This window comes from Cherax quadricarinatus, chromosome 14 (genome assembly GCF_038502225.1).
Source record: "Cherax quadricarinatus isolate ZL_2023a chromosome 14, ASM3850222v1, whole genome shotgun sequence".
In the NCBI taxonomy this organism is placed as follows: Eukaryota; Metazoa; Arthropoda; class Malacostraca; order Decapoda; family Parastacidae; genus Cherax; species Cherax quadricarinatus.
Window position 1 is genome coordinate 22,290,366 of NC_091305.1, and position 23,343 is coordinate 22,313,708.

General features: G+C 46.6%; 1 protein-coding gene across 2 annotated transcripts in view; it reads left to right on the top strand.

Moving 5' to 3' along the window:
• LOC128695126 (uro-adherence factor A) overlaps positions 1–23,343 on the top strand; it is a 305,956-nt gene that overhangs the window by 276,961 nt on the left and 5,652 nt on the right. Inside the window, exons 5-10 of one of the 2 annotated variants that reach the window (XM_070084920.1) lie at positions 2,004–2,184; positions 2,359–2,984; positions 12,745–13,021; positions 14,473–14,562; positions 20,203–20,332; positions 22,087–22,334. In XM_070084920.1, coding sequence (XP_069941021.1) covers positions 2,004–2,184; positions 2,359–2,984; positions 12,745–13,021; positions 14,473–14,562; positions 20,203–20,332; positions 22,087–22,334 — 1,552 coding nt within the window. The remainder of the gene's footprint in view (positions 1–2,003; positions 2,185–2,358; positions 2,985–12,744; positions 13,022–14,472; positions 14,563–20,202; positions 20,333–22,086; positions 22,335–23,343) is intronic. The other variant, XM_070084921.1, reaches the window with a different exon arrangement.

Below are 23,343 nucleotides of genomic sequence, written 5' to 3' on the forward strand. Positions count from 1 at the left end.
TGTGGTAGACTCTTGAGAGAGTCCTGGGCGGAAGCTGGTATGGCTGACTCTTGAGAGAGGTCTGGGTGGAAGCTGATGTGGTGGAGTCTTGAGAGAGTCCTGAGTGGAAACCTGTGTGGTAGACTCTTGAGAGAGTTCTGGGTGGAAGCTGGTGTGGTAGCCTCTTTAGAGAGTCCTGGGCGGAAGCTGGTATGGCTGACTCTTGAGAGAGTCCTGGGTGGAAGCTGGTGTGGTAGACTCTTGAGAGAGTCCTGGGTGGAAGCTTGTGTGGTGGACTCTTAAGAGAGTCCTGGGTGGAAGCTGGTGTGGTGGACTCTTGAGAGAGTCCTGGGTGGAAACTGGTGTGATGGACTCTTGAGAGAGCTCTGGGAGGAAGCTGGTGTGGTGGATTCTTGAGAGAGGTCTGGATGGAAGCTGTTGTGGTGGACTCTTGAGAAAGGTCTGGGTGGAAGCTGGTGTGGTGGACTCTTGAGAGAGTCCTGGGTGGAAGCTGATGTGGTTGTCTCTTGAGAGAGTCCTGGGTGGAAGCTGGTGTGGCGGACTCTTAAGAGAGTCCTGGGTGGAAGCTGGTGTTTTGGACTCTTGAGAGAGTCCTGGGTGGAAGCTAGTGTGGTGGACTCTTGGGAAAGGTCTGGGTGGAAGCTGGTGTGGTGGACTCTTGAGAGAGTCCTGGGTGGAAGCTGGTGTATTGAACTCTTGAGAGAGGTCTGGGTGGAAGTTGGTGTGGTAAACTCTTGAAAGAATCCATAGTGGAAGATGGTGTTGTGAACTCTTGAGAGAGTCCTTGGTGGAAGCTTGTGTGGTAGACTCTTAAGAGAGTCCTAGGTGGAAGCTTGTTTGGTTCTCTCTTGAGAGAATCCTGGGTGGAAGCTGGTGTGGTGGACTCTTTAGAGAGTCCTAGGTGTAAGCTGGTGTGGTGGACTCTTGAGAGAGTCCTGGGTGGAAGCTGGTGTGGTGGACTCTTGAGAGAGTCATGGGTGGAAGCTGGTGTGGTGGACTCTTGAGAGAGTCCTGGGTGGAAGCTTGTGTGGTGGACTCTTGAGAGAGTCCTGGGTGGAAGCTGGTGTTGGGGATTCTTAAGAGAGTCTGGGTGGAAGCTTGTGTGGTGGACTCTTGAAAGAATCCATAGTGGAAGCTGGTGTGGTGGATTCTTTAGAGAGGTCTGGGTGGAAGCTGATGTGGTGGACTCTTGAGAAAGGTCTGGGTAGAAGCTGGTGCGGTGAACTCTTGAGAGAGTCCTTGGTGGAAGCTGGTGTCATTTACTCTTGAGAGAGTCCTGAGTGGAAGCTTGTTTGGTAAACTCTTGAAAGAATCCTTGGTGAAACCTGGTGTTGTTGGCTCTTGAGAGAGTCCTGGGTGGAAGCTGGTGTACTGAACTCTTGAGAGAGTCCTGGATCGAAGATAGTGTGGTGGATTCTTGAGAGAGTCTTTGGTGGAAACTGGCGTGGTGGACTCTTAAGAGAGTCCTGGGTGGAAGCTGGTGTGGTGGACTCTTAAGAGAGTCCTGGGTGGAAGCTGGTGTGGTTGACTCTTGAGAGAGTCCTGGGTGGAAGCTGGTGTGATGGACTCTTTAGAGAGGTCTGCCCTGAGGTTGGTCAAGTGTGTAGATCACAGTGATAGCTTACACTCCCGCTCATACAGTGAGCTCGATGTCGCCCGCTAGTTCCTGCTTGTACTTGCTAGCCCTGAATGCATCATCCTTCTCAGTTATCGTCTGCATTATCATTCCTGGGTCGGGAAGTTATCATGAGCAGCGTCATCATTCCCAAGTTGTGATGTTATCACTCGAAGGATCACTCTGTACGTAATCATTCCACTTTCTTTGTTTTATGTGAAGCGCTAAACTCATGTGGTTTATTCAATCAAGAATAAGAATGCTTGACCCCACGTTCTCATACTGAGAGACATTCCCGCTACATACCTTTCAATTTATTATTATTAATTAGTAGTAATTAGTAGCATTAAGATCATCTCTCTCACACTCTCTCTTGCGCCTCCTGCAGGAGTGGACGTGGCAGCAAGAGGAGCCTGAGGTCGCCGCCTGTGCAGCGTCAGCGCTGCGTGCAGCTGGAAGGTGGTGAGGGCGAGGAGGAGGGGGCGGGGGCTACCCAGGGTCGGGCCGCCCCCCGCCCACACCCGCCCACGCCCGACCACAGGCCAGACTCCAGAGACATTGTCTTGGAGGTAAGCACACTGCTTTTCTCCTATTGTACAAGTGTCACATAGACACATAAACGTGTCACATAAATACAAAGTAATGTCGAAGAGTCGCATGGGCTCCAGATCCTTGAACTTCGAGGTACTTGCCTCCTCCTCAACTTGTAGAGGAAACTATATGACTGATGCTTGTTGCTTCAGGTTGACCCCATCCGCGTGACGACAGGGAGTGCTTCGTCTGAGGTGCCACTGATAGTAGTTGCTACCGCTGAGGGTGGCACCCGCACGCACGCCCTCAACCGCACGCGGAGCCGCCCCACCCACCCACCAACCTACACCCACAGTGCCTCTCCCGGGGACCCACTGCCCACCACACACACATATCACAAATACGGCAGCGCCAGCTTTGACCTAGCAAAGCCCAGTCGCTACGAGGGAGCCCGTGCTGCCTTCCACACCTCCCGCAGTAGCTTCGAAGGCGACAGGCGGCTGTCCATGAGCACCGCAGGTGGCAGAGGAGGATGTGAGAGCGCCCTCCCGCCGCCCGCTTGCGACAAGAGCCCCGGGTCGGCTCGTCGTCTGGCCTGCATGGAGGCGGGCTCCCGCCCCTGCAGCAGTAGCAGCAATAGCGACAGGACGCTGAAGGAGAGCGTTCCACGGGCAGGCTTCCGCCGCAGCAGGAGTGAGAGGGTGGGTGGATCCTCGGCTGGAGCCTCACCAGCTCGCAGCGAGTCTCTCAGGGTGGGCAGGAGTCGAAAACACCATCAAGACGTGGAAATGACGGAACTCTGCACCCCTAGACGACTACACTCATACGATGAGTATAGGTTAGTGGCTGACTCTTCACAAGTGTTGTTTCAACCCCTGAGTGACTGTTCCAGTGTCTGATTTGAGTTATAAGTTCCATCCTATGAGCTCAGACAAGGGATCAGAGAGTGTCTGTATCCAGCTATGGCCAAGTTCTATGGTTCATCACCGAACCAAGGTGGCTTGCTACAGCCAACCTTTAGCTTTGGTTGATTGGGATAAGAGCCTGATGTGAGCATGTACTCTCAACCTCTCATTGACTGTATATATATATATATGTATATATATATATATATATATATATATATATATATATATATATACATATATACATATACATATATACATATATATATATATATATTGGGAAGTACCACCTCTATAGCTGGAATGGGGACCCTCATCCTCAGAGAAGACAATAAACGTACCTCAGGGAAAACTCAAGGTTCTCCCCGGAGCTGTTTGAATATTTTCTTCTCCTACCACCCCCTATATATTTTTTATTCTATGTGAACATTTATTAATAAACTAAATACATTTACAGAAAAAAACATAAACATGAATACAATGGCACAATGTATCAAAGATCATGAATTTCCTCCAGCTCCTCCGAGGCTGGACGTGAGCCAAGTACGCAGCAAGCATTTCCCCTCTGGATGGCGACGCTGAGGCGCTGGAACATGAAAGTGGCTGCCCTTGGGTCCCTGGTGGTGTCGATGAGTCTGGAACCCAATATATATATATATATATATATATATATATATATATATATATATATATATACATATGTCGTGCCGAATAGGCAGAACTTGCGATCTTGGCTTAAACAGCAATGCTCATCTTGCCATATAGGACAAAGGAAAATTTATGTATGCAATAATTTCGCCAAAATCATTCTGAACCTAACGAAAAAAATATATTTCACTGTGTTTGTTTAGTATTAAATTATTGTAAACAAATCTAAAATATATCTAGTTGGGTTAGGCTAAAATAAATTGTTCTTGTTATAATAAGGTTAGGTAAGTTTTCTAAGATTCTTTTGGTGCAAAATTAGAAATTTTTACATTAACATTAATGAAAAAAATATATCTTTAAACGTGTAAGAGAAAATTTTAGAAAGGACTTAATTTTAAATGAGTTCTTGCTAATTGACCAGTTTTACATATTCGGCAAGACATATATATATATATATATATATATATATATATATATATATATATATATATATATATATATATATATATATATATATATATATATATATATATATAGATATATATATATATATATATATATATATATATATATATAATATATATATATATTTCAATGTGATTGTTTATTATTAAATTATTATAAACTTATCTAAAATATATTTAGTTGGATTAGGCTAAATTAAATTGCGTTTGTTATAATAAGATTTGGTAAGTTTTCTAAGGTTCTTTTGGTACAAAATTAATAATTTTTACATTAACATAAATGAGGAAAAAATCTTTAAACTTATAAGAGAACATTTTAAAAAGAACTTAATTTTAAATGAGTTCTTGCTAATTGGCCAATTTTACCTATTCGGCACGACATATATATATATTGATAAATTAGACACATGTGCAACTCTTGGGTGTCTTTACTGAGGAAACGTTTCGCCACACAGTGGCTTCATCAGTCCATACAAAGGAGAATCTTGAAGATTCTCCTATGTATGGACTGATGAAGCCACTGTGTGGCGAAACGTTTCCTCAATAAAGATACCCAAGAGTTGCACATGCGTTTAATTTATCAACATGTCGGTTCTCTGAACCAATCATCTACAAATATATATATATATATATATATATATATATATATATATATATATATATATATATATATATATATATATATATATATATATATATATATATATATATTTCATAATGCGTAAGCACGTATGGGTCATTCAGCTCAAAGAAAGGCGGAGGTTCAATCCTTCGTTCTGTGATCGCAGGGTCAACACAATTAGAGAATGCAATATTAGTTAAAACAGTATATAAAACGAAGGAATATTTGTAGCTCTGCATGCACCACGTCTCGAAAATCATTTTTTGGCTCCTGAGCACAAATTCCTGGTTTTCGATGGATGCTGCGAAGATTTCAGCAAATGCACACATATTTCTTTAGCGGAAATTTCAGCCATGATTAATCATAGCAACAAATAATAATAAAAGAATTCATCTCCCTTCCGCTCCCACACACCTCATTTGCTCTCCCACACTACCTCTCTCGCTCTCCCACACTACCTCTCTCGCTCTCCCACACTACCTCTCTCGCTCTCCCACACTACCTCTCTCGCTCTCCCACACTACCTCTCTCGCTCTCCCACACTACCTCTCTCGCTCTCCCACACTACCTCTCTCGCTCTCCCACGCTACCTCTCTCGCTCTCCCACACTACCTCTCGCTCTCCCACCCTACCTCTCTCGCTCTCCCACACTACCTCTCTCGCTCTCCCACACTACCTCTCTCGCTCTCCCACACTACCTCTCTCGCTCTCCCACACTACCTCTCTCGCTCTCCCACGCTACCTCTCTCGCTCTCCCACACTACCTCTCGCTCTCCCACCCTACCTCTCTCGCTCTCCCACACTACCTCTCTCGCTCTCCCACACTACCTCTCTCGCTCTCCCACACTACCTCTCTCGCTCTCCCACATTACCTCTCTCGCTCTCCCACACTACCTCTCTCGCTCTCCCACACTACCTCTCTCGCACTCCCACACTACCTCTCTCGCTCTCCCACACTACCTCTCTCGCTCTCCCACGCTACCTCTCTCGCTCTCCCACACTACCTCTCTCGCTCTCCCACGCTACCTCTCTCGCTCTCCCACGCTACCTCGCTCTCCCACACTACCTCTCTCGCTCTCCCACATTACCTCTCTCGCTCTCCCACACTACCTCTCTCGCTCTCCCACGCTACCTCTCTCGCTATCCCACACTACCTCTCTCGCTCTCCCACGCTACCTCTCTCGCTCTCCCGCACTACCTCTCTCGCTCTCCCACACTACCTCTCTCGCTCTCCCACACTACCTCTCTCGCTCTCCCACACTACCTCTCTCGCTCTCCCACGCTACCTCTCTCGCTCTCCCACACTACCTCTCTCGCTCTCCCACACTACCTCTCTCGCTCTCCCACGCTACCTCTCTCGCTCTCCCACGCTACCTCTCTCGCTCTCCCACACTACCTCTCTCGCTCTCCCACGCTACCTCTCGCTCTCCCACACTACCTCTCTCGCTCTCCCACACTACCTCTCTTGCTCTCCCACACTACCTCTCTCGCTCTCCCACACTACCTCTCTCGCTCTCCCACACTACCTCTCTCGCTCTCCCACACTACCCCTCTCGCTCTCCCACACTACCACTCTCGCTCTCCCACACTACATCTCTTGCTCTCCCACACTACCTCTCTCGCTCTCCCACACTACCTCTCTCGCTCTCCCACACTACCTCTCTCGCTCTCCCACACTACCCCTCTCGCTCTCCCACACTACCACTCTCGCTCTCCCACACTACCTCTCTCGCTCTCCCACACTACCTCTCTTGCTCTCCCACACTACCCCTCTCGCTCTCCCACACTACCACTCTCGCTCTCCCACACTACCTCTCTCGCTCTCCCACACTACCACTCTCGCTCTCCCACACTACATCTCTTGCTCTCCCACACTACCTCTCTCGCTCTCCCACACTACCACTCTCGCTCTCCCACACTACCTCTCTCGCTCTCCCACACTACCCCTCTCGCTCTCCCACACTACCCCTCTCGCTCTCCCACACTACCTCTCTCGCTCTCCCACACTACCACTCTCGCTCTCCCACACTACATCTCTTGCTCTCCCACACTACCTCTCTCGCTCTCCCACACTACCACTCTCGCTCTCCCACACTACCTCTCTCGCTCTCCCACACTACCACTCTCGCTCTCCCACACTACATCTCTTGCTCTCCCACACTACCTCTCTCGCTCTCCCACACTACCTCTCTTGCTCTCCCACACTACCTCTCTCGCTCTCCCACACTACCCCTCTCGCTCTCCCACACTACCACTCTCGCTCTCCCACACTACATCTCTTGCTCTCCCACACTACCCCTCTCGCTCTCCCACACTACCACTCTCGCTCTCCCACACTACATCTCTTGCTCTCCCACACTACCTCTCTCGCTCTCCCACACTACCACTCTCGCTCTCCCACACTACCACTCTCGCTCTCCCACACTACCTCTCTCGCTCTCCCACACTACCTCTCTCGCTCTCCCACACTACCACTCTCGCTCTCCCGCACTACATCTATCGCTCTCCCACACTACATCTCTCGCTCTCCCACACTACCACTCTCGCTCTCCCACACTACCACTCTCGCTCTCCCACACTACCACTCTCGCTCTCCCACACTACCCCTCTCGCTCTCCCACACTACCACTCTCGCTCTCCCACACTACCTCTCTCGCTCTCCCACACTACCTCTCTCGCTCTCCCACACTACCACTCTCGCTCTCCCGCACTACCTCTCTCGCTCTCCCACACTACATCTCTCGCTCTCCCACACTACATCTCTCGCTCTCCCACACTACCACTCTCGCTCTCCCACACTACCACTCTCGCTCTCCCACACTACCTCTCTCGCTCTCCCACACTACCTCTCTCGCTCTCCCACACTACCACTCTCGCTCTCCCACACTACCTCTCTCGCTCTCCCACACTACCACTCTCGCTCTCCCGCACTACATCTCTCGCTCTCCCACACTACCTCTCTCGCTCTCCCACGCTACCTCTCTCGCTCTCCCACGCTACCTCTCTCGCTCTCCCACACTACCTCTCTCGCTCTCCCACACTACCTCTCTCGCTCTCCCACGCTACCTCTCTCGCTCTCCCACGCTACCTCTCTCGCTCTCCCACACTACCTCTCTCGCTCTCCCACGCTACCTCTCGCTCTCCCACACTACCTCTCTCGCTCTCCAACACTACCTCTCTCGCTCTCCCACACTACCTCTCTCGCTCTCCCACACTACCTCACTCGCTTTCCCACACTACCTCTCTCGCTCTCCCACACTACCTCTCTCGCTCTCCCACACTACATCTCTCGCTCTCCCACACTACCTCTCTCGCTCTCCCACACTACCTCTCTTGCTCTCCCACACTACCTCTCTCGCTCTCCCACACTACCTCTCTCGCTCTCCCACACTACCTCTCTCGCTCTCCCACACTACCCCTCTCGCTCTCCCACACTACCACTCTCGCTCTCCCACACTACATCTCTTGCTCTCCCACACTACCTCTCTCGCTCTCCCACACTACCTCTCTCGCTCTCCCACACTACCTCTCTCGCTCTCCCACACTACCCCTCTCGCTCTCCCACACTACCACTCTCGCTCTCCCACACTACCTCTCTCGCTCTCCCACACTACCTCTCTTGCTCTCCCACACTACCCCTCTCGCTCTCCCACACTACCACTCTCGCTCTCCCACACTACCTCTCTCGCTCTCCCACACTACCACTCTCGCTCTCCCACACTACATCTCTTGCTCTCCCACACTACCTCTCTCGCTCTCCCACACTACCACTCTCGCTCTCCCACACTACCTCTCTCGCTCTCCCACACTACCCCTCTCGCTCTCCCACACTACCCCTCTCGCTCTCCCACACTACCTCTCTCGCTCTCCCACACTACCACTCTCGCTCTCCCACACTACATCTCTTGCTCTCCCACACTACCTCTCTCGCTCTCCCACACTACCACTCTCGCTCTCCCACACTACCTCTCTCGCTCTCCCACACTACCACTCTCGCTCTCCCACACTACATCTCTTGCTCTCCCACACTACCTCTCTCGCTCTCCCACACTACCTCTCTTGCTCTCCCACACTACCTCTCTCGCTCTCCCACACTACCCCTCTCGCTCTCCCACACTACCACTCTCGCTCTCCCACACTACATCTCTTGCTCTCCCACACTACCCCTCTCGCTCTCCCACACTACCACTCTCGCTCTCCCACACTACATCTCTTGCTCTCCCACACTACCTCTCTGGCTCTCCCACACTACCACTCTCGCTCTCCCACACTACCACTCTCGCTCTCCCACACTACCTCTCTCGCTCTCCCACACTACCTCTCTCGCTCTCCCACACTACCACTCTCGCTCTCCCGCACTACATCTATCGCTCTCCCACACTACATCTCTCGCTCTCCCACACTACCACTCTCGCTCTCCCACACTACCACTCTCGCTCTCCCACACTACCACTCTCGCTCTCCCACACTACCTCTCTCGCTCTCCCACACTACCACTCTCGCTCTCCCACACTACCACTCTCGCTCTCCCACACTACCTCTCTCGCTCTCCCACACTACCACTCTCGCTCTCCCACACTACCACTCTCGCTCTCCCACACTACCACTCTCGCTCTCCCACACTACCTCTCTCGCTCTCCCACACTACCACTCTCGCTCTCCCACACTACCACTCTCGCTCTCCCACACTACCTCTCTCGCTCTCCCACACTACCTCTCTCGCTCTCCCACACTACCACTCTCGCTCTCCCACACTACCTCTCTCGCTCTCCCACACTACCTCTCTCGCTCTCCCACACTACCACTCTCGCTCTCCCACACTACCACTCTCGCTCTCCCACACTACCTCTCTCGCTCTCCCACACTACCACTCTCGCTCTCCCACACTACCACTCTCGCTCTCCCACACTACCTCTCTCGCTCTCCCACACTACCACTCTCGCTCTCCCACACTACCACTCTCGCTCTCCCACACTACCTCTCTCGCTCTCCCACACTACCACTCTCGCTCTCCCGCACTACCTCTCTCGCTCTCCCACACTACATCTCTCGCTCTCCCACACTACCTCTCTCGCTCTCCCACACTACCACTCTCGCTCTCCCACACTACATCTCTCGCTCTCCCACACTACCTCTCTCGCTCTCCCACACTACCACTCTCGCTCTCCCGCACTACCTCTCTCGCTCTCCCACACTACCACTCTCGCTCTCCCACACTACCTCTCTCGCTCTCCCACACTACCACTCTCGCTCTCCCACACTACCACTCTCGCTCTCCCACACTACCACTCTCGCTCTCCCACACTACCTCTCTCGCTCTCCCACACTACCACTCTCGCTCTCCCACACTACCACTCTCGCTCTCCCACACTACCTCTCTCGCTCTCCCACACTACCACTCTCGCTCTCCCACACTACCACTCTCGCTCTCCCACACTACCTCTCTCGCTCTCCCACACTACCACTCTCGCTCTCCCGCACTACCTCTCTCGCTCTCCCACACTACATCTCTCGCTCTCCCACACTACCTCTCTCGCTCTCCCACACTACCACTCTCGCTCTCCCACACTACATCTCTCGCTCTCCCACACTACCTCTCTCGCTCTCCCACACTACCACTCTCGCTCTCCCGCACTACATCTCTCGCTCTCCCACACTACCACTCTCGCTCTCCCACACTACCTCTCTCGCTCTCCCACACTACCTCTCTCGCTCTCCCACACTACCACTCTCGCTCTCCCACACTACCACTCTCGCTCTCCCACACTACCTCTCTCGCTCTCCCACACTACCACTCTCGCTCTCCCGCACTACCTCTCTCGCTCTCCCACACTACCACTCTCGCTCTCCCGCACTACCTCTCTCGCTCTCCCACACTACCACTCTCGCTCTCCCACACTACCTCTCTCGCTCTCCCACACTACCACTCTCGCTCTCCCGCACTACATCTCTCGCTCTCCCACACTACCTCTCTCGCTCTCCCACACTACCACTCTCGCTCTCCCACACTACATCTCTCGCTCTCCCACACTACCTCTCTCGCTCTCCCACACTACCTCTCTCGCTCTCCCACACTACCACTCTCGCTCTCCCACACTACCACTCTCGCTCTCCCACACTACCTCTCTCGCTCTCCCACACTACCACTCTCGCTCTCCCACACTACATCTCTCGCTCTCCCACACTACCTCTCTCGCTCTCCCACACTACCACTCTCGCTCTCCCACACTACCACTCTCGCTCTCCCACACTACATCTCTCGCTCTCCCACACTACCTCTCTCGCTCTCCCGCACTACCTCTCTCGCTCTCCCACACTACCACTCTCGCTCTCCCACACTACCTCTCTCGCTCTCCCACACTACCACTCTCGCTCTCCCACACTACCACTCTCGCTCTCCCACACTACCTCTCTCGCTCTCCCACACTACCACTCTCGCTCTCCCGCACTACCTCTCTCGCTCTCCCACACTACATCTCTCGCTCTCCCACACTACATCTCTCGCTCTCCCACACTACCACTCTCGCTCTCCCACACTACCACTCTCGCTCTCCCACACTACCTCTCTCGCTCTCCCACACTACCTCTCTCGCTCTCCCACACTACCTCTCTCGCTCTCCCACACTACCACTCTCGCTCTCCCGCACTACATCTCTCGCTCTCCCACACTACCACTCTCGCTCTCCCACACTACCACTCTCGCTCTCCCACACTACCTCTCTCGCTCTCCCACACTACCTCTCTCGCTCTCCCACACTACCACTCTCGCTCTCCCACACTACCTCTCTCGCTCTCCCACACTACCTCTCTCGCTCTCCCACACTACCTCTCTCGCTCTCCCACACTACCACTCTCGCTCTCCCGCACTACATCTCTCGCTCTCCCACACTACATCTCTCGCTCTCCCACACTACCTCTCTCGCTCTCCCACACTACCTCTCTCGCTCTCCCACACTACCACTCTCGCTCTCCCACACTACCTCTCTCGCTCTCCCACACTACCTCTCTCGCTCTCCCACACTACCTCTCTCGCTCTCCCACACTACCACTCTCGCTCTCCCGCACTACATCTCTCGCTCTCCCACACTACATCTCTCGCTCTCCCACACTACCACTCTCGCTCTCCCACACTACCACTCTCGCTCTCCCACACTACCTCTCTCGCTCTCCCACACTACCTCTCTCGCTCTCCCACACTACCACTCTCGCTCTCCCACACTACCCCTCTCGCTCTCCCACACTACCACTCTCGCTCTCCCACACTACCCCTCTCGCTCTCCCACACTACCACTCTCGCTCTCCCACACTACCACTCTCGCTCTCCCACACTACCTCTCTCGCTCTCCCACACTACCTCTCTCGCTCTCCCACACTACATCTCTTGCTCTCCCACACTACCTCTCTCGCTCTCCCACACTACCACTCTCGCTCTCCCACACTACCTCTCTCGCTCTCCCACACTACCTCTCTCGCTCTCCCACACTACCTCTCTCGCTCTCCCACACTACCCCTCTCGCTCTCCCACACTACCACTCTCGCTCTCCCACACTACCTCTCTCGCTCTCCCACACTACCTCTCTCGCTCTCCCACACTACCTCTCTCGCTCTCCCACACTACCTCTCTCGCTCTCCCACACTACCACTCTCGCTCTCCCACACTACCTCTCTCGCTCTCCCACACTACCTCTCTCGCTCTCCCACACTACCCCTCTCGCTCTCCCACACTACCACTCTCGCTCTCCCACACTACCACTCTCGCTCTCCCACACTACCTCTCTCGCTCTCCCACACTACCTCTCTCGCTCTCCCACACTACCTCTCTCGCTCTCCCACACTACCTCTCTCGCTCTCCCGCACTACCTCTCCCAGTGTGGTATTTCCTGGCTGCAGCGGTAGTTATGTCACCAATAATCTCCTGGTGTAGTTGGTTATGATCTCACGTCAGTCCTCCTCCTGCAGCAGTAGACTGTCGACGGAGAGCAGCGTGACCCCTGCGGGCGTGTCAGGGGGCGTGGAGGGCGCGGGCGTGGCTCGCTACTCCTCGTGGCGCACAATGGGGATGGCCGGGCGCAGACAGTCGTCCTTGGATAGCAGCGAGTTGGAGGACATCATGGAAAAGAGGAGACAACTAGAGCAGAGGAGACTCCTCCTCCAGGCAGACTCTACCACACCGTCGGACGAAGACGAGGAACCACGCAGCAAAGTCCGATACAACGACACGGGCTCCCTGGAGCAGGTGAGTGTCTGGCTCTAGAGTAAGGAGTGTCTGCTTCTAGTGTAGGTGAGAGTCTGGTTCTAGTGTAGGTGAGAGTCTGGTTCTAGTGTAGGTGAGAGTCTGGTCCAAGAGTAGGTGAGTGTCTGGTTCTAGTGTAGGTGAAAGTCTGGTTCTAGTGTAGGTGAGAGTCTGATCCAAGAGTAGGTGAGTGTCTGGTTCTAGTGTAGGTGAGAGTCTGGTTCTAGTGTAGGTGAGAGTCTGATCCAAGAGTAGGTGAGTGTCTGGTTCTAGTGTAGGTGAGAGTTTGGTTCTAGCGTAGGTGAGAGTCTGGTTCTAGTGTAGGTGAGAGTCTGGTCCAAGAGTAGGTGAGTGTCTGGTTCTAGTGTAGGTGAAAGTCTGGTTCTAGTGTAGGTGAGAGTCTGATCCAAGAGTAGGTGAGTGTCTGGTTCTAGTGTAGGTGAGAGTCTGGTTCTAGTGTAGGTGAGAGTCTGATCCAAGAGTAGGTGAGTGTCTGGTTCTAGTGTAGGTGAGAGTTTGGTTCTAGCGTAGGTGAGAGTCTGGTTCTAGTGTAGGTGAGAGTCTGGTCCAAGAGTAGGTGAGTGTCTGGTTCTAGTGTAGGTGAAAGTCTGGTTCTAGTGTAGGTGAGAGTCTGATCCAAGAGTAGGTGAGTGTCTGGTTCTAGTGTAGGTGAGAGTCTGGTTCTAGTGTAGGTGAGAGTCTGATCCAAGAGTAGGTGAGTGTCTGGTTCTAGTGTAGGTGAGAGTTTGGTTCTAGCGTAGGTGAGAGTCTGGTTCTAGTGTAGGTGAGAGTCTGGTCCAAGAGTAGGTGAGTGTCTGGTTCTAGTGTAGGTGAAAGTCTGGTTCTAGTGTAGGTGAGAGTCTGATCCAAGAGTAGGTGAGTGTCTGGTTCTAGCGTAGGTGAGAGTCTGGTTCTAGTGTAGGTGAGAGTCTGATCCAAGAGTAGGTGAGTGTCTGGTTCTAGTGTAGGTGAGAGTTTGGTTCTAGCGTAGGTGAGAGTCTGGTTCTAGTGTAGGTGAGAGTCTGGTCCAAGAGTAGGTGAGTGTCTGGTTCTAGTGTAGGTGAGAGTTTGGTTCTAGCGTAGGTGAGAGTCTGGTTCTAGTGTAGGTGAGAGTCTGGTCCAAGAGTAGATGAGTGTCTGATCCTAGCGCAGGTGAGTGTCTGATCCTAGCTTGAGTGAATATCAGTCACTAGGTCAGTCATAGGATCTAGGACAACAATAATGCTAATATTTTGGAATCACTAGTCTTGTAACATTAAGTGCGGTCACACTCTCATTTTGTTCCGCAACATTAGTGTTGAGGATGTAGTTTACCGCACGATGTGTGTTGTGGATACTCTCATGTGACGCGCAGCACAAAAGTATGTGGGTAGTAGATGCTTTGAGCTGATGTCATGTGATGTGTGGGTTAGCATATGATGATGTGTCTTGTGGCTGATGTGAGCTGATGTCAGGTGTCTCGGCAGGTTAACGAGGAGATGGCAGACCTCCTCGAGGACTCCAGCACCAGCGCCACCTCCTCGGAGAACCTCGAGAAGATCAAGGTGAACTGATCATCTGTCTCACCTCTTTCATCCACCTCCCACCCACACGGAACACCGCTTCCCCTCCATCCCAAGCCTCACCATCCACCCATAACCCACGATCCTTATATCTCTCTCCCCTCCCCCTTTTCACCACATCCCTCGCCCCTCCCTACTCCAACACTCTCCCCCCTCCCCTTACTCCAAAACTCAAACTCGCGTCCTTAAAGCTGAGATCAACACACCCTCCACCATTCTCCCACCCACCACCCACCTCACTCACATTCAGACCACTATCTTCATATATATATATATATATATATATATATATATATATATATATATATATATATATATATATATATATATATATATGCAATAAGATCACAGTAAACAGGTGATTTTAGAATATGCAAAACAGCATTAAAAAAACTTTTGATAAAAAATTCCCCCCAAAATGCTGATGGATGTGTCTATAAGATTCCTTGTAAAATTTGCGATAAAGTTTATTACGGTCAAACTGGTAAAAGTCTCGAACTAAGATTAAAACAACATAAATATAGCATTAGAACTGGACAAGATTCCAATGCTCTATTTATTCATGTGAGAGATTTTAACCATCCAATTGATTTTCAAAAAGTTGAGAAAGTAGTATCAAGCAAGTCCATGGTCGACAGGAATATAATTGAATCTTGTTTCATAAAAAGCAGTTTTGACAATAATATGAATATTTCCTTTGGTTTATATAAATTAGATCCATTTATAATTAATAGAATTTGGGAAGAATTTAATAATACACTGGACAAATAATAAATCTTAATTCTTGGGTAGAATAGTTTGTGGGTTGCTGTGAAGGACCTGTCTAGTGGGGCCAGCGGGTGAGCTGCAGTGTTCTCTTTCTTATGAGTCGCGCGTCAGGTGTTGCTTCGTTGTGGGATGTGATGGTGAGGTGTGGTCTAGACCCTTTATATGCCTTCCTTTGATGTATTACTTTTATTGTTCCTTGATAATGTCTGGAGTCACGAATGCGCTTGGAATTTCACTATTCTTTCACAGTGGTTGTTTTGCATATATATATATATATATATATATATATATATATATATATATATATATATATATATATATATATATATATATATATATATATATATATATATATATATTGCATAAATCGAAAACAAGCATTACAAGATGCAAAACAACCACAGGGGGAGTTGAATGATGGCTCTAGGCCATTCATATTGCAATCAACACATCATCAAGAGTTTGCAATGTTGCAGAAAAGGAGGAGGTCCTCTTTTCTACAGCATTACAGCTCCTGATGATGTGTTGATTGCAACACGAAAGGCCTAGAGTTATCACACACACACATATATATATATATATATATATATATATATATATATATATATATATATATATATATATATATATGTATATATATATATATATATATATATATATATATATATATATGTATATATATATATATATATATATATATATATATATATATATATATATATATATATATATATATATATATATATATATATATATATATATATAACACGTCGGCCGTTTCCCACCGAGGCAAGGTGACCCAAAAAGAAAGAAATAACTTTTCATCATCATTCAACACTTTCACCATCACTCATACATAATCACTGTCTTTACAAAGGCGCTCAGATACGACAGTTTAGATGTCACTCCAAAATGCCAATATCCCAAACCCTTCCTTTATAATGCAGGCATTGTACCTCCCATTTCCAGGACTCAAGTCCGGCTAACAGGTTTCCCTGAATCCCTTAACAAAGTATTACCCTTCTCACACTCCAACAGCTCATCAGGTCCCAAAAACCATTCATTTCTATTCACTCATATCCAACACACTCACCCATGCTTATTGGAAGTCCAAGCCCCTCGCCCATAAAACCTCCTTTACCCTTCTCTCCAGCATTTTCGAGGACGTCCCCTACCCCTTCTTCCTTCCCCTACAGATTTATACACTCTCTAAGTCATTCTACTTTGTTACAACTTCTCTAAATGACCAAACCACCTTAACAACCCCTTTCAGCCCTCTGACTAATACTTTTAGTAACTCCACACCTCCTAATTTCCACACTACGAATTCTCTGTATAATATTTACAACACACATTGCCCTTAGACACGACATCTTCACTGCCTCCAGCCGCCTTCTCGCCGCAGCATTTACAACCAATGCTTCGTACCCATATAAGGGTGTTGGTACCATTGTACTCTCGTACATTCCCTTCTTTGCCTCCATGGATAACGTTTTTTTGCCTCCACAGATACCTCAATGCACCACTCACCTTTTTCCCTTCATCAGTTCTATGGTTAACTTCATCCTTCATAAACCCATCTGCTGACAAGCCAACTTCCAAATATCTGAAAACATTCACTTCTTCCATACTCCCTCTCTCCAATGCAATATTCAGTTTTTCTTTATCTAAATCGTTTGATACCCTCATCATCTTACTCTTATCTATATTCACTTTCAACTTTCTACCTTTACACACCCTCTCAAACTCGTCCACTAACCTTTGCAACTTTTCTTTAGAATCTCCCAAAAGCACAGTATCATCAGCAAAAAGTAACTGTGTCAACTCCCATTTTGTATTTGATTCCCCATAATTTAATCCCACCCCTCTCCTCAACACCCTAGCATTTACTTCTTTTACAACCCCATCTATAAATACATTAAACAACCATGGTGACATTACACATCCCTGTCTAAGACCTACTTTTACCGGGAAGTATTCTCCCTCTCTTCTACACACCCTAACCTGAGCCTCACTATCCTCATAAAAACTCTTTACAGCATTTAGTAACTTACTACCTATTCCATACACTTGCAACATCTGCCACATTGCTCCTCTATCCACTCTATCATATGCCTTTTCTAAATCCATAAATGCAATGATAACTTCCCTACCTTTATCTAAATGCTTCTCATATATATGGTTCAATGTAAGCATTTGATCTACACATCCCTTACCCACTCAAAGCCTCATTGTTCATCTACAATCCTGTTCTCTGTTTTAAGAACATATAAGAAAGAAGGAACACTGCAGCAGGCCTACTGGCCCATGAAAAGGCAGGTGCAATTCTCCTACCGGCTTAAGCCAGTGCCTTAACCTAGTCAGGTCAGGTCACGTTCACTTAAGGAAGGAGCACGGCATCTGACCTAGTAGCACAAGCTAGTCAAGTCAAACTCACACCCACCCACACCCACTCATGTACCTATCTAACCTGTTTTTAAAACTGCACAACGTCTTAGCCTCTATGACGGTACTCTGGAGTTTGTTCCACTCACCCACAACTCTATTACCAAACCAGTGCTTTCCTATATCCTTCCTGAATCTGAATTTTTCCAGCTTAAAACCATTGCTACGAGTCCTGTCTTGGCTAGATATTTTTAGCTCGCTATTTACATCCCCTTTATTCATTCCTGTTTTCCATTTATACACCTCAGTCATATCCCCCCTAATTCTACGCCTTTCTAGAGAGTACAGATTCAGGGCCCTCAGTCTGTCCTCATAGGGAAGATTTCTGATACATGGGATTAACTTCGTTATCCTCCTTTGTACGTTTTCCAGAGCATTTATATCCATTCTGTAATACGATGACCAAAACTGTGCAGCATAGTCTAAATGAGGCCTAACCAAGGATGTATAGAGTTGAAGAACAACCTGAGGACTTCTATTATTTATACTTATTGATATGAAGCCAAGGATTCTGTTAGCTTTATTGCAAACACTTATGCACTGTTGTCTTGGTTTCAGAATACTGCTTATCAGAACTCCTAAATCCTTTTAGCAATCAGTACTATTAAGATATACATTATTTAGTTTATATGTGGCATGGTTATTGTCCTGTCCAACATTTAGAACTTTGCAGTTGTGTATATTAAACTGCATCTGCCACTTCTCCGACCACTGCATCAGTCTATTCAAATCATCCTGGAGTGCTCTAATGTCCTCATTAGAATGAATTGGACTGTCTGTTTTGGTGTCATCAGCAATTTTTTTCAATCTCTGTTGTCCCCCTTCCCTTTATGTAAAGGAGCTATTCACGCTCTTTGTCAGTCCCTATATATATATGTCGTGCCGAATAAATAAAACTGGTCAGTTAGCAAGAATAAGAACTCATGTAAAATTAAGTCCTTTCTAAAATTTTCTCTTATACGGTTAAAGATATATTTTTTCATATATATTAATCCAAAAATTTGAAATTTTGTACCAAAAGTACCTTAGAAAATTTACCTAATCTTATTATAACAAGTGCAATTTAATTTAGCCTAATCCAACTAAATATATTTTAGATAAGTTTACAATAATTTAATAATAAATAAACTCAATGAAATATATTTTTTCGTTAGGTTCAGAATGATTTTTGGGAAATTATTGCATACATAAATTTTTGCTTGCTTTATTCGGCAAGAAGATCGTTGTTATTTAAGTCAAAATAGCAAATTTTACCATTTCGGCACGATATATATATATATATATATATATATATATATATATATATATGTCGTGCCGAATAGGCAGAACTTGCGATCTTGGCTTAAACAGCAACGCTCATCTTGCCATATAGGACAAGCGAAAATTTGTGTATGCAATAATTTCGCCAAAATCATTCTGAACCTAACGAAAAAAATATATTTCTCTGTGTTTGTTTAGTATTAAATTATTGTAAACAAATCTAAAATATATTTAGTTGGGTTAGGCTAAAATAAATTGTTCTTGTTATAATAAGGTTAGGTAAGTTTTCTAAGATTCTTTTGATGCAAAATTATAAATTTTTACATTAATATTAATGAAAAAATATATCTTTAAACGTACAAGAGAAAATTTTAGAAAGGACTTAATTATAAATGAGTTCTTGCTAATTGACCAGTTTTACATATTCGGCACGACATATATATATATATATATATATATATATATATATATATATATATATATATATATATATATATATATATATATATATATATATATATATATATATATATATATGTATATATATATATGTATGTATATATGTGTGTGTGTGTGTGTGTGTGTGTGTGTGTATGCAGTTACCTGAAATTTTCATACCTAACCGGGCTAAGTTATGAGCAGATGTTTTGCCACATAGATGTAGCTTAGAGTGCTGGATGTAACATTGTGGAATTCGTTTGTCATTTATGTCTGAACAGATGAATTCCACTCGTCATTACTTTCAGTTCATCTACTCTGTCCTGGGGTTGTCACACGCTGGCTAACAATCTCTCACTCACTCGTTATCTTCCACACATGCTCGCTCATTCTCTTGTTTAGTCGCTCACTCTTTATCGTTCTTACTTCCCTTGCCGTCATTCGTCTGCTCTCTCTCTCTCTCTCTCTCTCTCTCTCTCTCTCTCTCTCTCTCTCTCTCTCTCTCTCTCTCTCTCTCTCTCTCTCTCTCTCTCTCTCTCTCTCTCTCTCTCTCTCTCTCTCTCTTTCTCTCTCTCTCTCGCTCTCTTTCTCTCTCTCTCTCTCTTTCTCTCTCTCTCTCTCTCTCTCTTCCTCCCTACCTCACCCCGGACCAAGAGAACTACCCATGAAGTCAGCACCCACTAAGTGCCATACTCCGTCCTCCCTTCGCAGGTGCAGTGTCGGGCACTGTGGCAGCTGAGGACCACCTTAGAGGAAGAGGACCCTGAGGACCCCGACTCAGACTCAGGCAGAATGGAGGTCTACAGCTCTCCAGACCATCACTCCCCTGGGAGAACATCAGGTATGTAGCTCTCACCTGGTACTTGTGATGTGTATGGTACAGGCTAGTGATACTAGTGTGTAAGGAGGTTTCGTGTGCAAGGGGCTTGGTCATACAGCAAGCATATGTGAAAGTGATAGATAGGAGTGAGTGAAGACAAATGGTTTGTGGAACTTGACGAGCTGTTAGAGTGTGAGCAAGTTAATATTTTGTGAAGGGATTCGGGGAGAAAGGTTAATCGGACTTGACGTACAGGAGGTGAAAAGTACAGTACATGCACTCTAAAGGAGGGGTTTGGGATACTTGTTATTTAGAGGGACATCTAAACTGTTGTATCTGCGCTCCTCTTGCAATACAGTGATAGTGTGAATGATGGTGAAAGTGTTTCTTTTTCGGGTCACCTTGCTTAGGTGGGAGAAGGCCAAAGTGTTAAAACAACCACTGTACAAAAATAATGAACTTCCAAGAACTTTTTTCGATTTTTCACATTATCAAGGACCTGTGATAATGTGAGAAATCAAGAAGGTATTTGGAAGTTCACTATTTTTTCTTCAGTGATTGTTGTATATATATATATATATATATATATATATATATATATATATATATATATATATATATATATATATATATATATATATATATATATATATATATATATTATATTGTGCAAGATAATCCAAGTGAGGTGGAAATCTTTAGCTCAAATACTTTCACACTTCTCAGTGCATCATCAGGAGCTATGCAATGTTGCAAGGCAGCAACAGAAGGGGTGAAGGGAAGTTTTCTCAGCGTAGCACAGTGTGGGTCTGTCACCTTCTTCAGTCTCTCTCAGAATGTGGGCCAACGGTTGGTGCCAACCCCGCAACACCACCATCCTCCCTCCCCCCATATGGGGGAAGGAGGGTTTTGAGATGTCAAGTATTATGAAATAAGAAGACATAACAGCCAGACCCAAGCTTTTTCTAGCCGCTTATATATATATATATATATATATATATATATATATATATATATATATATATATATATATATATATATATATATATATATATATATATATATATATATATGGTATTTCCCATGTAATAGTAACTCTAATCCTACTACATCGAAATTCATAATTCTTGTAATTACTAAATTTAGTGTGGAGTAAGTGATGTCTTCATGATCCTACTGAAGTCTCTCGGCTCAGGTTGATACATTTCATTACCTGATGTATGAAACCCATCCTGTGTGAGGAAATATGAAAGAGAATTGTTACTATTGTCATTTATTATTATTGTTGTTATTATTATATTTAAGGACATCGTTAAACCCCTAGGGATTATACAGAGCTTGGAGAAAGAAAATCAATCTTATAAATACAAGGTGAGAACTTGTCCATTTCCTTGAATCAAGAGCTCCTCATGGCCATGAATATGACAGAGAAACATAGTTAATCTTTGTTCCCACATTGTACCTGTCATGTATAACAGAGTAGCACCACACTGTGGGTGTTTCCACAAAGCTATCATATAGGATAATGTATCTGCGTAGTGTGGATATTCCCACAACGTAACGACCATGTATAATAAGGTAGCAGCACACTGCGGGTGTTCCCACAATGTAACCACCATGTATAATAAGGTAACAGCACACTGTGGGTGCTCCAGTAGTGTAACATGTGAACAGGGTGGTAGCACAGTGAGGAGGAACCAAATCTTTAATTTTTTTGCATAAAACGTGCTTTCCATCTACTGACATGCAATTACACTCTTTTCCCTCTCTCACAGACTTGGAGAATGTCACCAGCGCCACTAGTCACACCACCTCCTTTGAGAGCAACACCGACGCTGTCGTGGGCGGCGAGACGGGCGTGGGAGTGGAGGCGGAAGAAGGCGAGGAGGCCGAGGTGGAGGTGGAGGAGCAGGAAGTGCAGGAGAGGGACCAGGAGCCGGAGCCACCCCAGACGCGCCTCACCCTGCCCTCCTCTGAAGCCAGACGGACCTCATACAGAGCAATCCTCGCAAACAGGCTTAAGGTCAGACTCTTATGCGATAATCAGCTTTGTTTCTTCCACGGCTTGTTAATGTGTGAGCCCTAAAAGCTTGCAGCTTTCCCACGAATATAGCAATAATAAGAATAATGTGTTAGTTTTTTCCTAATCAACAATTTGCTGGATCAAGTTTGAACGCTTTATGAAGAACATTCATTGTCAGCCCTGTGGTAATCTGTTTTGCTATTTACAATATTATCTCTGACATCAGCTTATTTATTATATGAGTTAAAATATTATATTACAGATTTTAGTCAAATCACCTCACTGATTGCAGTGTGTGTGCAGGAACACATACACATTCACTTATGGACACATGCGCGCACACTCATACATATATATGCATATACCTAATACTGAAAATTATTGATATATATATATATATATATATATATATATATATATATATATATATATATATATATATATATGTGTGTGTGTGTGTGTGTGTGTGTGTGTGTGTGTGTGTGGGTGGGTGTGTCTGTGTGTGTGTGTCTGTGTGTGTGTGTGTCTGTGTGTGTGTATCTGTGTGTGTGTGTCTGTGTGTGTACAAATAATCACAGACAGGCGATCTTAACAATGCAAGACAAGCCGTGGGGTGAAAATCTTTTACTCAAGTAAATAAAATGTCCCACATGACTTTACCCTAGTGAGCTTTGATGTCACAGCTATGTTCACCAGAGCCCATATCCCTGATTAGCTTACATATTTTGAAGAGGAACTAGAAAACTTCTCCCTGCCCTACCCCACGAACATAATAATTGAATTGTTTAAACTTTGTTTTACTTCTTGCAAGTTTGTGTTTGAAGGGAAATACTATGCTTAAAAACAAGGCATGATAATGGGAAATCCCCTCAGCCCCTTACTCAGCAACTCGTATATGGAATTCTTTGAGACTATACTTCTTAAAGACATTCTCCCAGATAACGCTGGTGGTTCAGATACGTAGATGATATTCTTTACCTGTGGCCTAGAGATCAGAACATTGATGAGT